The sequence below is a fragment of the Rhea americana genome, unplaced genomic scaffold, assembly GCF_003343005.1.
Source record: "Rhea americana isolate MKP2758 unplaced genomic scaffold, rheAme1 scaffold_47, whole genome shotgun sequence".
Taxonomy (NCBI): Eukaryota; Metazoa; Chordata; class Aves; order Rheiformes; family Rheidae; genus Rhea; species Rhea americana.
Window position 1 is genome coordinate 3,422,676 of NW_028186612.1, and position 16,626 is coordinate 3,439,301.

Here is a 16,626-nt window from a genome sequence, read left to right on the forward strand (position 1 = left end):
AGGTAAGTATAGGAAAATGAACTTACTTTTTCTTCATAGTAAAAGACATAAGTGGTTGTAAACTATTTAAACACAGTGATGGATACAGCATGAAGAATAGAAGAGAAGAGAACATAGAACAGAACAGAACAGAACASARCACAGCACAGCACAGCACAGCAGATCAGATTGACTTGTTCAGTGTTCATTCCCAGAAAGACTTGCATTTTTTTCTAAGAGATCAAATGCTGCAACGCCGCTTGGTTTCCTGGAACAGACACTCGTCTTTCGCCACAATCTGATGGCACAACCTTCCATGCTCCAATCATCACCATAGGTTTTCATTCAAAACAGCCAGCGCCAGGAGGAAAATCCTGATGTCTGCTGCACATCCTTGCTCACTGCTTGTTGTTTCTTCCAGCACTTAACTACCTTTCTTAACTGTGCATCTAAGATTTTTTTTTAAGAGTATTTTAAAGACAGGATGAGAAGGCCATGCTGTACAAATCAGCGAAATGACTCCTTTTGCAAGCGTGAGATTATTTTCTGTGCTGCGTCTGCTCTGGCTTTCTGTTTGGTGGGTGCAGTACTCCTTTGCAAGTCCATTCTATGCTGCAGCAGGTGACTCAACTGGACAAATGTTGCTGGAGACAGAAGAGCAAAGAGGAGGGGATAATGTTGCATCCATGTTTCTAACTTTTTTCTTTTTTCTTAAATTAACAGCTTCAGATTTTCTCCAAGCAGAGCACCGGTCAACACTACAGACAGTATGCAATGCCCAAAGGCAAACCATAGAAGGAAATACAAGAAGGCAAAAAAAGGTAAAAATAAAACTTGGTAGTAATTTCTTGACTGGTGTACTGAAAAGAGAGATCCTGAWCAACCTCAGTGTCAGCACAGTGCTCAGTGGATTACAGCTGCTTGCAGGACCAGCTAGAAGTACGTGGTCTCTGTGTTCCCTTTGTCTTGGCCACCGCCTTTTACTTTCAYGTATCCATTTTCAGCGCTGCTGTTGGTATTTTCACTGGACCTAATGAAAGGGAAAACAGTTAAAAAGCAAAGACTCATTGTGACTTGACAGGAGCCTTCTCCAATGAGCCTGGGAGAGGGCACGTAGCCTTCAAGCAACTTCCTTCCCATTTATCACTCACTCCYTGTGTGGCTGCAGACACCCTTCTGAAAGCATTGGGCTGCAATTCAACCACATTTTGTGGGGAGCGAGGAGCAGGGCGGTGGGTGATGTCTAAGGCTGGAGGGCACGGCTGTGCAGTATTGGCCTTTCCCTGGGGAGGGTGGGGGAGACGAGAAGTGCGGGCCCCTCCTGGAGTCCCTCCATTTCATGGGCGTGAAGGAAGCATTGACAGGTGTGGGTCKGRGATACCCCKTTGGGCTTGGTTACAGAGGTAAATGGCCCGAGTAACTACTGCAGAAGAGATTCCCATCAGCATGCTTCTTAGAAAATCACATTTACTTGGAGCCCTTGTGCACGGTCCCAGAGGAGCATTGCTCCAGGGAAGGAAGCGGGTTGTCACCTGTAGGAGTGCYGGGGCCAYTGGGGGACCCACCTGTGCTGGGARGYRGCYGCTGTCGTGTCATCTGCCAGCTCTGTGCCACGGGTCTCAGGCAGCAGGAAGCACAGCAGCCCTCCCACCACAGGGGCACTCCCGAAGATGGCCATGGGCACAGCCCGGTGGTAGTGTTCGAGGAGGTAGATCAGTGGGGCGATGATCCCCGCCACTCGTGCTGACATCGAGCACAGCCCCAGACCAGTCTGCCTGCAGGGAAGGAGTGGGAGTGGAGGGAGGCTCAGGCCAGGCCTTAGCCCCCCAGATCTGTCTGTCACTAGAGCTGAGGTGGTTCAACCACCCATGACCTCCCATATTGCTCTGATGGTACTCCAGCCAGTGGGGCACGAAGGGCTCTGTTAGTACTAGGTGTAGCACACTGGGCCACATACCACAGCCAGCATCTGGTTCAAGGAGCACCACGTCCATCCTCCCACTGCTGAGTTCAGGGTCACATCCAGCCCTGCGGAGAGTAACGGGGTAACGGGGAGAAATCTCACCTGACAACAGTGGGGAACAGCTCTGCTGTGTAAACGTAGGAGGTGGAGAAGGAGGCTGAGCTGGCAAACTTCCCAATGACAGCCAGGACAGTGATCACCACAGCCAGATCTGAGGGGAGAAGAGGTGGTCGCTGTCACATGGGCTCCCAGCACCACTCAGACCTCAGATGCGGGTTGCAATGGGATATTCAGCCACAATCACAAAGCACACAGGGAGACAACACCACTAAACAGAGCCTGCACATGGACCAAAGAACAGCTCCAGTCTGAGGACTACCTTCAGGCTACTTTGCATTCATCTCACCACCCCATACATCAGCTTGCCCAGAGGGAAACCCTTTTCCAGTGGGTGGTCCAATGTCTTGCAGGCTCTTCCCTCTCCTCTCTCACTATAGATGGCAAGGGAAGAGTTGGCTGGTGTGGGGGGGGGGGAAGGGGGTGGGTCCCCACAAGGGGAAAAACTGGCATGGGCCATCACTGCACCCATAGGGCTGCTGGGAAGGAAGCAGTCCAGAGAGCTAGCAGCAAGGCAGCCTCTTCGGCAATGAAGTCAGGAGATACAACTGGGAATCACATAGAGAGGGAGAGGCTGCCTCGTATCACAGGGCAGCACCTTGACAGACTCCCTCATCACAGCAGAAACTCCATCCCTAAGGCTTCCCCAGTGATCTCCAGCAAGCAACAGAAGGGTGCTTCAATGGGATGAGGAATCCCAGCTGCCTGCAGCAGAGTGGTGTGAGATGAGCTAYGTCCTCCCCTCTCCAGAAAGCAGACAGAGCAGGAGGAATCGCGCTTCWGTGGTGACATGACCACAGATCTGACATACCTAGAGCTGGAGCAGGTTCAGACTAGGTTGTCAGCCTTTGCAGAGAGATTTCTAGGAATACRAGAGCCAGACAGCCAACTCCAATGGATGTGACCCTGCTTGAGCTGGGGGGTGGGACTAGATGCTCTCCAGAGGTCCCTTCCAACCTCAGCTATTCTGTGATTCTGTGATTTTCAAAGCAAATCTGCCACCTAAGCTATCAGAAATTATTCCCAATGGATCCTTTCTGAAAAAAATATTTTCCGGGCAACTAGCAAGGAGAACCTAGATTTCCTAGACCACCTATGTTGAGATGGGCAGCTTACTGATGGTCACTTCCAGTCACTGGCTCTGCAGCAAGGCCCCTGGTTCTTTGAAAGCCTGAAACTGGAGTGAATCACTCAGCCACTCCAGTTCTTTGGGAGGTCTTCAGCTGGAAATATGGTGCCAGTGATCCCCAAAAGCATCTTGTTTTTCTTCCCTTTCCTTGACCCTCACTTTGCACGGCAGTAGGGACAAGGATATGGAGTGCAAGTGAAGAATAGGGAGAAACAGAAAAAGGGTCATTTCTTTTTCTTGCTCGCTTAAATAAGGGAAACTTACTAGCCTTTTAAACACCTTGTCTTCCGCATCCTCCTGAGAGGAGCTGATGGTGTGTAATGGGCTCTGCCTACCAAGCATAGGGAGGCCTGAGGGGCCAGGCACAGCTCTGAATGAGAAAAAAAGTCATGCTGAAAAGAATCCAGCCCATTAGGAGTGCATCTCCTTGAGACCAGGGCTCTAGAGGCATCTCAAACCCAGAGGGAGATTGTGGGACTGCAGCCATGTAGGCTGGGAGGACAGGAACTGGACCGGGAAGGAAAGAGCCAGGGTGCTGCAGCCCTCTTCCCCAGAGGTTATGCTCCAGGAATGGGAAGAGGTTGTTCACCTTCAGGGATGCCAGTGATGATCAGACACACCAGACCACTCAGCAGCAGGAGAACACCCTGAGATTTCTTCCTGCCAAACCACTGCAGCAACAAGATACAAGAAGCACGAGCTGGGATTTCCACTGCTCCAAAGGCAAGTTGCGTCAGGTAGATGTCCAATCCAAAGTTCGTCACGTTCAGACTGAGCCCATAGTAGACAAGGCTGTTTGCAAACCTGAGAGCCAAGCAGAGTGGCATTAAGCATACATATTGTCCATGAGCGAATGCAATACTGATCTCTCCTGATGACATTTTGATCATGCCCAGAATTTGCATGGGGACACAAAACCACCTCAAGAGCAGGGAATACCCAAAGCTGGAACTACACTAACCTTCCTCACAAACCCTACAGCACCCTGAAGAGRCAGCTTCTCCCCAGACCCACAGATGGTGGATTTGGTCCAGCCTGGGTGGCAGAAAGGTGGCAGAAGCAGACACATACATGCAGATGAGCCCAGAAGCACTGAGTGAGTTCRCAGTTCTCATCAGTCCCCAATCCCCTCTTCATTTTGCCTAGCAGTTGGAAAAGGGAGGACCAGAAGATGTCTTACCAGGTGCACAGCATGATTAATGTCACCTTGCGGAGGTGATTCTTCCGGAAGAGATCCACAGTACTTCCATGCTTGGTCTGTGCCTCAGGCTTCAGCTTCAAAATTCAGAAARCCACAGTCAGACCAAAGAAAGGAAATTCATATCCAATTCCCTTTCTTGCTGACATCAGAGAAAGACTCACCCAGCTTCAGCAGGATGGGCTTGAGACCCCCAAACTGTTCTGAGGTGGATGGCAGCCCAGTGGGGCCAGCTTCCCATGACTATGCAGTCTAGATGCTCAGAGCAAGAGTCTGGTRTAGAGTTTCCTCAGGACAACTTTCTCAGTCTAGGGGCTTTAGGGTGGCAGGGAAGAAAACCCCATTTAGGCATTGATTCATAGTAAATCAGAGTCTCAAGAGACAGTTCCTGCTCCTCCTCAAAACTGGTGCAGTCTTCATTGCTGAAAAGCCAGGGAAGCATGTGGGTCCTCTGTATACCTTACGGCGGACGACAGAGACCTTGGGACTACTGCAAGCCTCTTCTCTGGTCTTGTTCAGCTGAAGCTGGAGTTACCCACAATCCCTCCCCAAATAATCCCCAAGACACATGTAAAAATGATTGCCAAATGACCTCAGCTCCAGGAGCTGCTACAGACCTGTTCTGGGTCATGAACCCCATCTTAACTGGACCTTTACTGACCCAGCAGTGCATAGTGCATTTGGGAAACCAACTGAAGGTGCAAATCTCTCAGGAGAACAAGCAGTTCCCCATGCCGCTGTTGGTACCTGCTCGAGGAGCCCTGGTGGGATGGTGCGTTTGTTGATGGATGCCGCCTTCTGAAGGACCTTCTTAGCTTCTTCTACTCTCCCTTTTGTCACCAGCCACCGAGCCGACTCTGGTAGGACCCTGCCAAGGATGTGAAATCAGRAGATGACAACACAGCCTACTGAGGTTCCTCATAGCCCATCTCCCTGTGACCACTTCCATTAAGCAACAAGCATCATTTGTGACTGAGACGTCTAAATACCTCTTCAGCCCAAGCTTTCTAGGCCTAACTTGAGGCCATAAAATTCACACCCAAGTGCATTAACCGATGYAGCTTCTGATCTCAGTGGTCAGCATCCCAGGGAGGTGAACTGAGCTCACYAGAAGCCCCTCCAGTAGCTATGCTGTAATGGGACAGACCCAAAATGGTTCTGAGCCTCCTGGCTGCCACCTCTCACACCCACTGCTGTCATGTCTGCAAGGAGCTCTCTGATCTCCTCTCACTTACCAGAAATAGAAGAAAAGGGCAAATATAGGAACAGATCCYGCAATTTCTAAGAGCCTCCAGTTGCGAATAGCATAACTCAAGCCAGCCAAAAGCATCTGTCCAATGGCAAAACAGCAGTGAGAAGTGAGCACTGCATGGGGCCGGTAGGAGACACCAACCCATTCTGTAGCTGAAAAAAACAAAGATTTAGGGCCAACATTGGAAATGGTTTCCCTGATCCAAACAGTATGCTTCCGTCGGAAAAAGCTCTCTAGTAGGTGAGGAGAAGAAATCAGCTGTCAGAGTTCTGGTGTCAGAAACACATCTGAATCATCAGCATTTTGTGAGCTGCTGCACCTCTCTGGAGACTTGATCTGTCCTGTCAACCAACATAGGGTTATACACACTAGCATGGACCTCACATCTCTGCTACCAGTGTTCACAAAGTCCCTTGCTAAGGCTCAAGTCAGTTGTGTCCCAGAGCCATAGGGCTCTCTCCCTACATTGATCACCTGAGCTAGAGCCCTGGGTGCTCACATTGCCCCCACCTGAGCTTTGGCATGGGAGAGAGACTCTCAGTGACTCTCACTCTGCTCTGGGGAGGCAGAAGTGCCAAAGAGCAGTTCAAAGACAGACCTGTTCCCATCCTTTTGCATCACTCCCTGAATAAACCCACTCCAGAAGCCACTGAGATGTATCACAGTGACTGTCCTGCTCATGTTAAAAATGACTTGTCCCTTGGGAGGCCTCAGCCATTGCATATTCAGTGAGGGATTCTGGGGGTACCTGGTGTTGTCTCTCCACAAAGCCTGAGGTCAAGCCTTTTGGAAGTTTGCCYATAAATCTCCAAGTCCCATTTTACAAGATACTTCGGTGTCATAAAGTACTCATTCATTAAAAAGGTACAAAATCTTCTTGTTGCTGCATACTTCAGCTGAAAGAGTCCTTGAGACTTGCCAGGGAAAAGGACCAGAGCGACACAACAGCAGCGAACTATGAGCAGCAATGTTGCAGCTGGRTTTCATTTGTCTTAACCTAGACAGCATTTGAAATAGCCTCACAAAATAGGGGATCTGCTGACTGCAAGCCCTGCACCCAGAAACCAGTCATGTATATCCCAGCCAAGGGCTGACAGCAACCCCTGGGGTGGCAGCTCTGTTTCTGCTAAGGGGGCTCCAGTCCTGGCCCCGCAGTCCAGCTCTCCAGGACTCCATCATCTGCTAGCAGCTACTTGGCGCTCCTGTTTGAAGCCTAGGGCTATCTTCTCACTGAGATGGGGTCTCCCTACATCCAGTTTCCTGTCGCTTTTGCAGGGTTGTCTTCCCTAGTTTGCCTTTCTTGGGAGAGGAGGAACAGGCCCAGTGCAGAGCTGTTCTTTTGGGAGGGAACTTTGCAATACATGCAGGATGAGCTTTTATGTCCCTTTTTCTACTGCATCTTGAAAGGCCACATCTTTTTGCCTCAGAGTAAAGACATCCTACTCACCTAAGGCCAATATTGTCATGGTGATCCCTGACACGGAAGCTCCCACAACACATCTAAAGGCCATGTATACATARAAATCGGGCACAAAGGCAATTCCAACACCAAATAAGCCCTGGATGAGGATGGACATCAGAATGACAGGCCGGCGACCGATTCTGTGGAGGAAGAGAGAAGACACAGATGGCATCTGGAGAGATCCCATGGGCATGGCGAAGAGACCAGTGGGATTCCTGATTTGGGGATCACTCACACACAGTGCAACCTCTGGGTGAAGAAAGCTCCTAAAAGCACCCCAGGAAGCAGCAGGCAGAAAGAGCAGCCTCTCCACTYCCGACCTTTAGCAAAGGCAAAAGGAGACGCTGCTAAAGTAAGACACCCCTGACGAGCCTCCATGTCCTCTCCGTTGAGGTCAGCGAGGATCAACCTGAAAAGGACTATAGCCCTGGTTCACATGTGAAGAATCCTGTACACATACGGTCCTCTTCTGCCTTGTGAGCCCCCTGTGGGGCTCTGTCTCATAGGAGCTAAGCACCTTGCTCGAGCTCATGGTGAGCTGAGCAGAGCCACAGGAAGGAGGGGGCACCTGGCTGACTCAGCTGAAYGTGGCTCCAACTCTGCACCCAGAAGGAGGTGTCTGGGGCCCCTGGAGRCATCTCTGGGTATCCAAGACACCTGCAGAGGCTTGACATGTGATTCCTTAAGGACCCCCCAAAGGTCATACCTGGCCCCTTCTCCTGTTACCTCTCAGACATCCACAGGCATCTGTCACAAGATGCTCTGAATCAGGCAAGGGGATCAAGCCCCATGGAGTGGGTTCCATATTCTGTGCATGGACTGAACTCTCAGGTGGTTTGTCCCTGGGTGCTGGGTAATAACTCCGGGCAGGTTGTTATTGTCTCCTCACCTGTCACTTAATGGCCCAAAGATCACGGCTCCCAGGAGAAGCCCCAGCATGTAAACGGCCTGGGAGATGTCATTCAGGTCCTTCCTGTCGCACACAAGGTCAAACTGGAGGAAGGAAACACAGCTGCTTTTGCTCTCAGCAGGCCCCAGCTGGGCAGCTCCTTTATCAGGATGGGCAGCACTGCTGTCCCCGTGCATACCCAAGAACTGGTACACAGGCCCTTGCTTCAAACCCAGGGTGCAGAGAGCCCACCCCCAAGGACATGTCTCCATCACGTGCATTAACAGCACAAGCCAGAGGTAGGACGGGTCTGCAGGGCCTCTGTTCAGTTCCTCACTGTGGGGCCCCCTCTCCTGAGTGCTAAAACCTACAGGACTCCCCTTCAGAGCAGGTTCCTCTGAGAGAGCCTCTTGGTTGGGAAGTTTTGCTTTAAGCACGACTTCAGGACAAGAGTCCCAGCACCTTGCTCCCTTCCTGGCACTAGTCTGGATCAGGCCCCYATCTTTGTGGCCAGGTGCTGAGAGAGGTAGGGAAGGGTGAAAACAGCTGGTCAGGAGAGGGGTGTCCTCTCTCAGATGGTTTCCCAAGCTCGTAGCTGTGGTCACCCTTCCAGCCATTCAGCCTCCAGCCCACATGGCCTGCTCCACAAAGTGTTTTCGCAGGCAGTGATCAGGGTACCAAGAAGGCATGTTTAAATCTGCTCTCTGCTGACACACTGGAAACCTTATTGCTGAGGTGTCAAAAAAGGCAGTGATTATTTTTTTCCCMAAACCTTCCTTAGAAATACAAATACCGTTTGCTCCCTGACTTTTCCTCCTTTCTCTCTTTTACTMCTGAAATGCAAAGGTAAGAGGGAAAGGACCGAGTTATTTTATAGCCCTTAAAAGCCTGGGGCACAGTAGAAAAATGCAGTTCTTTACTGTGGACTCATTTTGTATCTCCACTCTTTCGACTCAGACTCAGCAGTCCATAAGCAACATTAAGTGACCGCACAGAGTGGGACATTGTATTTTCAGAGCATTTCAGCAGAGACACAGGCTGTACCTGCGGCGTCTGGAGYCCAGCCCAGGCAGACTTTAGCTAGCTTTGAGCTCGTGTTTTCATTCCAGCAGCAGCAAAGTCAGTGCAGGATAGGAAACATGTCCAAAGTGCTGGAGGGCACAGCCAGGCCCCAGGCTCTCCCAGTTCCCAATTCCAGTATGACTTGGCAGTCAGTTTGGGGATGTTTGCACCAAGCTGCTCTCACAGCAGGAGATGCCGTKGTCCTGCTCCAAATGATGAGCTTCTGTTCATGCAGCTGAGCTCTGATGCCAACCTGCGATAACAGAGTGGCCTCCCAGGACTCACTTCTGTCTGCCCTTGCTGTAGTCACAAGGATGTGCAGCTCATCCATGAATGTTTGGGTGCAACAACATCTTAAGACAAGGAATTTCACCTAGAAGCATAGGGCTACTGAGGATCCTCCTAGAGAAGTTCCTGATCTGGTGGTTAAATGGATTTCAGAGACCACAYAGAGCCCTTGGAAATGATGGACATTGGAGTCTCCCATCCAGTGTAGATCAGAGGAAGGTACCAACAAGAAAGGGCTGGAGCTGGTAGTGGAGAAAAAGGGAGGGAAGGAGAAAGGAGGAAGGAAGAAGGAAGAGAGCAGACAAGAGGTCCTAAGAATTCAGGGATGCCAGTCAAAATAGAGCCTTTGTTCATCCACAGGGGTCATGGGACACGTTGTCTCAGCCCTGAAGACCTCTGAGGACCCAGAAAAACCACTGCCAGACAGGGTCCATTCTGGAGGAAAAGTGCAACTATTGGTAGAGACAGTGGGTTCTCCTTTGTCTATCCTTGCCGTTCAGAAGATTTGGCTTTCCCCGTCAGGATGGGGAATTTCATCCTGACATGGTACTTCTCTGCCAAATGGTCACATTTGCTGTTTACTTCTCTGGCTTTCAAGAGGAAAAGTCCGATTTTCRTGCAATGATATTGCCAAAGAAGATGCCATTCTTGGGACAACATCTTCACTCCTCCCCGTATCACCTATTTGAGTTCCAGCCATCATTAGGGGTGTTGGCGTCCCTGTTTTTGTTTTTGTTTTTTTTTTTAAGTGACTATATTCCCTCCTGGGAGGAAAAGAACATATGAAACACTAATAMCCAGGCCAAGTAGTTTCTTTTGGCGACCTGTTCTGTAGCTGCCTGCATCTCAAAAGCATCTATAGGAAGAGATGCCCAGGGAAGARGATATATAGGAAATACACAGAGATGACACAGCACTGAAATAAAGTATGATTTAGCACCGCTCAGTGGAGCTTGTTGATGTTGCTGATGTTCCTGGTAATCCCAGTGTGTGGTTTTGCACGATCTCCTCTGCTTGTCAAACCTGGTATTTCCACACAGAGTGAGGAGCAATGGCAAACCCGGGCTCTTTGAGACACCCTTAGCTGAAGTCACCACTTCAGCCCCCAGCTTAGGTGTTGCAGTAATGAGGCACACCCACCAACGTGAACACTTGGCCAAGCATATGGAAAGGAGTCAAAAGGACTGGGAGGGAGAGCAGCACTACCAGCCATTTCTGAAATAGCTCARACTCCCCTGGAGCAYTTATAATATCTCCARACACAAACATGGTGATGACTCCTAYGGTCAGGCTGTACTAGAACACATTGCTTAAATGAACAAAAATGTTTTAAATGGACAAATTAATGTTTAAACTGTGTRAGCACTAAATCTGTAATCAGATGTGATAGAATGTGCACTTCTAKCAGCATATCCTCCGTCAGCCCAATCAACGACCTGCTGGCATCCTCTGGGATGCACTTTGCCACCTGTAACTCCCTCCCTGTTCCCAGGGCAAGAGCAAAGGTGCCAGAGCTCTGCTGCTCTCAGGGACAGCATGAGGACAGCGTGTCTTGTGTCAGCCCGGCACGTCTCCCCAAGCCTCCTGAAGGCAGTCACGCCRCTTGAGGTCTTTGTCAGRGAYKGGAGGCTRTGACCACCCAGAGGAGGGCTTGGACCAGGACTCTGGGGTTGCATCCAGGCACCAGAAGAGGGAGCGGAGGGCTGAGCTGAGGAAAGTGGTTCAGGAGCCTGGGACTGATGCAGTACAACRAGGGCACAGGATGCACTGCAGTCCCAGCAGCTGCTCCGCTCCTGTGGGTCAGCTCTCACTGTCTGCTCCAATAAAAAGCATCAGCTACTCCCCGAGATATTTGTTCCTCATGCATCTACACCCTTGTGATCAACACCAAAGCACTTCCCCAGGGGATCAAGATCCCATCCAGAGGACTGGAACAATACAAGCCAAAGAGAAGTTCATCACAAGGCACCTCATATTCTGCGCCACATTGCCGTTGGGGYTGACACAAAGCCACCACCTTACACTTCATGTGCTTCCCTAGCTCTGCGAAGGACAGCACCCTGTACACTTTGGGAGCTGTGGGATCGTTAGGAGAGCAGGGACTCTATGATGGACAGTGACAGTTAAAAGCAGGCACAAATCTGTGGACAGAGCCATGGGGCTCTATCCCCATCTTCTTCATAGTGCTTCCTAGACCTGTGTGTGTGGCCACTGTCAGATCTTCTTTGACCTTCTACCACCATGCAGAGAGGGGAGACCCATGCCCTGTAGATCTACACACRCAGGGAAGTTTTGCCCATAGCTGAAGTAGGCTGCTCCTGCAGCGGCTGCAGGGGCTGTAATAGCACGCTACCCATCAGGACATGGTACTGGTGTCCTTTGCCAAAGCAAAATGCAGCAACTCCCTTTGTGATGATGTCCACATTCAGGTCAAAATCCCTCAGCCCCCATTTGCACCTTGGAAGAGACCTGGATTTACGTCCTGGGACCTCCCTACTRCCTATGAAACTGGCAGAGAAGAGCCATGGCCAAAGCCAGAGCTGGGGACACTTGCGTGTGGAGGGATGCAGAGCCAGGGCTCACCATGCTCTCCAAGGCAAGGAGGCATGGGACAAAGAGATGTGATGCAGCTCCTGTTGCAAGAGGAGCCCCACAGGAAGCATCAAAAAACTTCAGCACAGCCCTCATGTCWGTGATCCCAACTGCCTGCACTGCAGCCCCAACTCCTGGCCATGGGGCTAGAGGTATCGGGAGCTCAAACCCTACCCTTTGGYATTGCCCTCTCCATCTTCCCAGCCTCGCATTGGGAAGGCCCTGGGCCAGCAACCAGAACAAAGCCTGTAGAAAAGGACCTGGCAGACAACAGCTAAGGAGATGAGGAGAAGCACCATGAATGATGCTCCCCTGACTCCTATCAATAAGAATCAGTGCTAAAAACCAGATCCTCCAAATGTCCTGCCCCATCTCCAGTCACAGTCAGGTCCCCTTTGCCCTTGGTGCCTCATGAGAAGAAATTGTTTTTCTCCCAGAACATCTTCTGGGGAAGATGTCCTCTGACTCCCCACCACTGCATYGCTGAACCTCACCGGTGTGATTCAGGGAAGGGGAATGGTGAGACAAATCCTTTCCAYGGCATAGGCCATGGGCTGTCTCAAAATGCCCATGGGTAAGAGGAAATGAGCATCCTGGTTGAGGTCACTTGCCAGCCAGCGACCTGTTCCAGAGGAGACATGTTTGAGTCATTTAGCATGGGCAGAGGAAGGCAGTGAATTCCAGCCACGGGARAGAGACGATCCTTTAAGCCAGAATATTTCTTGATACCTGCCTGAATGGGAAGTTTTCTTGCATACAGAACAACCTCAACTCCGGTGCAGATGAACTGGTGGTCTGGATGTTGCTCTCTGCCTGGCACTGTAAACATCAAGTTGGAGCATGGGGGACAGAGCTGGCACCACATTTATAGGAGCAAGGACACCTGGGGCCTGCACCAAAAACCAAGGGAAGGAGTGGGAATCCCTTGCTGGAGGTTTCCAACAGAGGAGGAGATTGCAATGGTTAAGCAGGTTGAATTCACACCTCCCAGCAGGAAGCCTGAGATGGCCTCTTGAGAACCTGCCTCGCCAATGTGTCCATGAAACACATCTCAAGAGCCTGAGGAAAAATTAGAAGTCATTTGCTGCACTTCCAGGGACAGCAGGTGCACCAAAGCCAAAGCACAAGATAATCATCATCCCCAGGCAGGGCTGGCAGTAGCTCGGGACACCCCAGCCTGCAGAACACCATTTACTACAGCACAAAGCCATCAGAAACTAAAGAATGTTACAAACCTGAGTGACCAGCGTCACCTCATGGTCTGCAGGGTACACCCAGCCACCGCTGCACTTCTGTGTGGTGTTTAGGCCATATGCCACGATAGAGTCAAAGTCCCAGTCCACAGGCGAGTACATGGAGCACTGTTCATACGCCCCGTTTGCATCTCGGGGGATGGTGAGGTTCATCTGTTCATCCTCAGTCAGGTTGGGGTTGACCGCCTGGATCCAGCTGGTATCACAGTGATGAGGGACATATGGGACCATAAAAAGTTGGCCAAACTGGTGGAAAGACAAACTGAGGCAGGGAAGGGAGGTGAGCACCACCAGCCATTTCTGAAATGGTCCAAAATCACCTGCCGCTTTCAGAAGTTCCCCAATGCCTGACATTGTCAGCTTTGTCTGGAGCAGGACARTGCTGGGAGAGACTTTCCTGGGGGCTGGAATTAATATTTAAACCCAAGATAAGCTCTGCAGACGTAGGCAACTTCAGCAAATAGGTGGTGTTTTTTTTTTTTTTGTTAGGATAGACTTAATGCTTGATGTTTTATCCATCATAAGTACACTGTGTAATATATTAATCATCTCTGTACCACCCACTAACGTACAGCAGGACTCCTGTTTCAGAAGACCTGGATTGCCCCTCTGCCAGGACCAGGTGGCCCCATCTTGGGAAAAGATTCATTTTCAAAGTATTTGCTGGAGTTGCTGAAGTGCTGAAAAAACTGCCTGCCCCCATCAGCTCCACTACTCGAATAAGAAAGGTTCAAAGGGGACAAGTCAGTGGAGCGGGATAGAGAGTTGGAAAAAGTCCAGGAGAATAAGAGGTGATGCTAACAGATGAGCAGAGAAGGAGACAAGAAAGGGTGGCCAGCCAGTTGGTTACAATACCATGAGAAGAGCAACTCCATTTCCTTCCTCTTTTGCAGCTTCCCTGTGAAAATGCAAACAAGCCATGTAGAGGACATCTGCCTTTCACACAAATTCTGGGGCACTCTGTAGGCTGGTGGGGGGCAATACACAGAAAGATCTGCAGAACACATGTAGGCACTGTCTTGTGGATAGCAGAAATACCTCTGACACAGGCCAATGCTGCTCGAAGGTTTTGCAAATCTCAGTTCAAATGCTTCCACGCACTAAAGTGACCTTTAAAAACATAAGACTCAAACCCACTCTGTTCAGCTCATCCCAGAAATCAGACCAGTCTAGCACTTCTTTGGGATCTCAGGTAAGGCTCCAAGAGGCCAGAAAGCCTCTGGAGGTGCCCAAAAGCAACTCAGATGCTCTTTCTTCCACCCTCAGMTCTGAGGGAAAAGCAAGAAGCAGAGCATTCACTCTGATCCCAGCCTGAATTCCAATAGCAATGGCAAACTAACTCCAAGAGCCTTAGAAAGAATAATGAATGAAAGAGTCATCTTGGAAAGCATCACCAGCCAAGATACCACAACACTTTGTTTAGCAAGAATATGGAGTTTATGAGCAATGTCTCATGCTTTGAAGCAAACACTGATGGGTTTATTCCATTCAAAGACCTGACKATCACACCTGGAACTGCACCTTCCCTCTCCGCTTCCAAAGGATGCATGCCTTAGCATTGCTAGTCCATGAAGTCTAGAGATGCTTCTCCTTTCCCTCACTCTGAAGGAGGAAAATCCCCTCTGTGGCTGTGGGGCAGACACCAAAACCTCCCTGAAACAAAATTCAATTGAACTCTGGCTAAATTACCCCCACAAAACTGACAGCTTGAATAAACAGGGTTTGAATAGACACGGAAACAGAAGACAGACATCAAGAAAACATTTCCAAAGGGGCCTTGAGCAGGAAACGTTACCTGAGAATTAAAATTAACCAGTATTTCCAAAATCTTCCTTCCTTATCAGAAGGCAAGAAATGCTGAGGAACGTGGAGGAGGATAGAAGGGTTTCTCCAAAGGTGTTCTTCAGGAGGCTTTGCGAGAGGTAGCCAAATACATCCTTCTGCTTGCAAACAGGCAGAGCAGAAGTCAGTCCTCCTCTTTCTTTTGCATGACACTAGACAATAAATTTTGCAGTCAAGCTGGCAGCTCCCAGCCAAGGTTCCTGTTAAAGGCTGACCACAACTGGGGAAAAGCTGTGCAGATCTGTTTAACTGACAAATTACAGCATATACCATGACAACTCTACAGACATGATGATCACAACAGCTCAATGCCAGGTCACAGAAGAGTTTTCATTCTTCTGATAAGAGATCTGTTGACAGTCTGCCAAGAGTTCTGTCACCCACACACTCAAACAAGACCTTTCACTCCAGGCCCCTCCTCATAGCCCAACACACRACTGCTGGCACACAAGGATGACACAGATGACAACACTGCTGCTTACAAACAGTCCCGCTAGAGCAAAGAGTCACCAGGACAACGTGATACCTGGGCATGCCTCAGTTCTGCCTCCCACCTTCAATGCATTTTGTTGCAGCCTTGGCTTCACTTAAAACGTAGGGCAAAGACCTCAGAGATGCCCCTGGATAAGATCTAAGGCGTAACAAGTGAGTATTGTGGAAATGGAGAGAAGGGAAGCAGCTGATGCACCAYGTTTCTCACAGCACAAATCATCTCACTTGAATGGCAGCCTGTGCAATCCTTACACGTTCCCAGAAAAGGGAGGGAGGCTTGTGCCCAGCCGCACAGAGCTTGCACAGTGCAGAACAACTTTTTCAGCGTGAGACAAGCCCAGGTGTGATCCAAAATGTCCCCCAGCCATGGCTCCACACAGAGGATGCCTGCAGATCATCCCCAGCCCTTCCCCACCAAGTCTTCCCTGGGGGCTGCTGAACCTCCTGCCACTCAAGAGTAGAAATACACTGGGTGGTGTAGATGTCATTGAGATAACCCCCTAGGTCTTGTCTCCAAGAAACACCACCCAATTCAGTGTCACTTAAACAATACACCTAACACAWGACAACGGACAATTTGTTCTTTATTGATTAAAAATTAGAGACATGCAGTAAAATACAAAGTCCAAAAAAGAAAAAAAAAAAAGCCTGAATATTTTACATCTTTCATTATAATCTACAATACACTGAAGTTGTGAAGAGGACCCTTTTTCATTAACAGAGCATTATCCTTAAAGTAGGAACTAACTTAAAAAATACCAACTGCTTCCAGGGAAAGATCAGAATTTTGCACATCACCATCCCCCAAATTCTTAATGATGCTGGAAAAAAATCACAAACAGCATTGGCACTTACTGGAACACCACCAGAAAAAGTCATCTACCACTGAAATATCCCAAGCAAAAATTCTGGATCCCTACCCAAAACATCTGGAGATCTATACTGCAAACAACACCAGCTTCTTCCTTTCTTATTTTCTTCCTTTAAAGAGATAAGGAGCATTGGGTTACTGTGAACTCAGGCTCTCCAGGTCCTGGCTTGGGGAAAGAGGGCAGTAAGGTGACAAATAGGCACCCCGTTGTCTCCTCTGAGCCGCTGAGTCCTACGC

General features: G+C 49.7%; 1 protein-coding gene across 1 annotated transcript; it reads right to left on the reverse strand.

The window, feature by feature from the left end:
- Positions 1–912: 912 nt before the first annotated feature.
- Positions 913–13,538, reverse strand: LOC146589305 (solute carrier family 22 member 13-like). The gene is made up of 10 exons (XM_085316413.1): positions 13,167–13,538; positions 7,990–8,093; positions 7,086–7,240; positions 5,622–5,790; positions 5,134–5,254; positions 4,369–4,463; positions 3,778–3,992; positions 2,045–2,153; positions 1,545–1,754; positions 913–1,009 (listed from the first exon to the last, which is right to left on the reverse strand). Exons 1-10 carry the CDS (start codon positions 13,536–13,538, stop codon positions 913–915), a joined length of 1,647 nt encoding a protein of 548 aa, XP_085172539.1.
- Between the last annotated feature and the right edge of the window lie 3,088 nt (positions 13,539–16,626).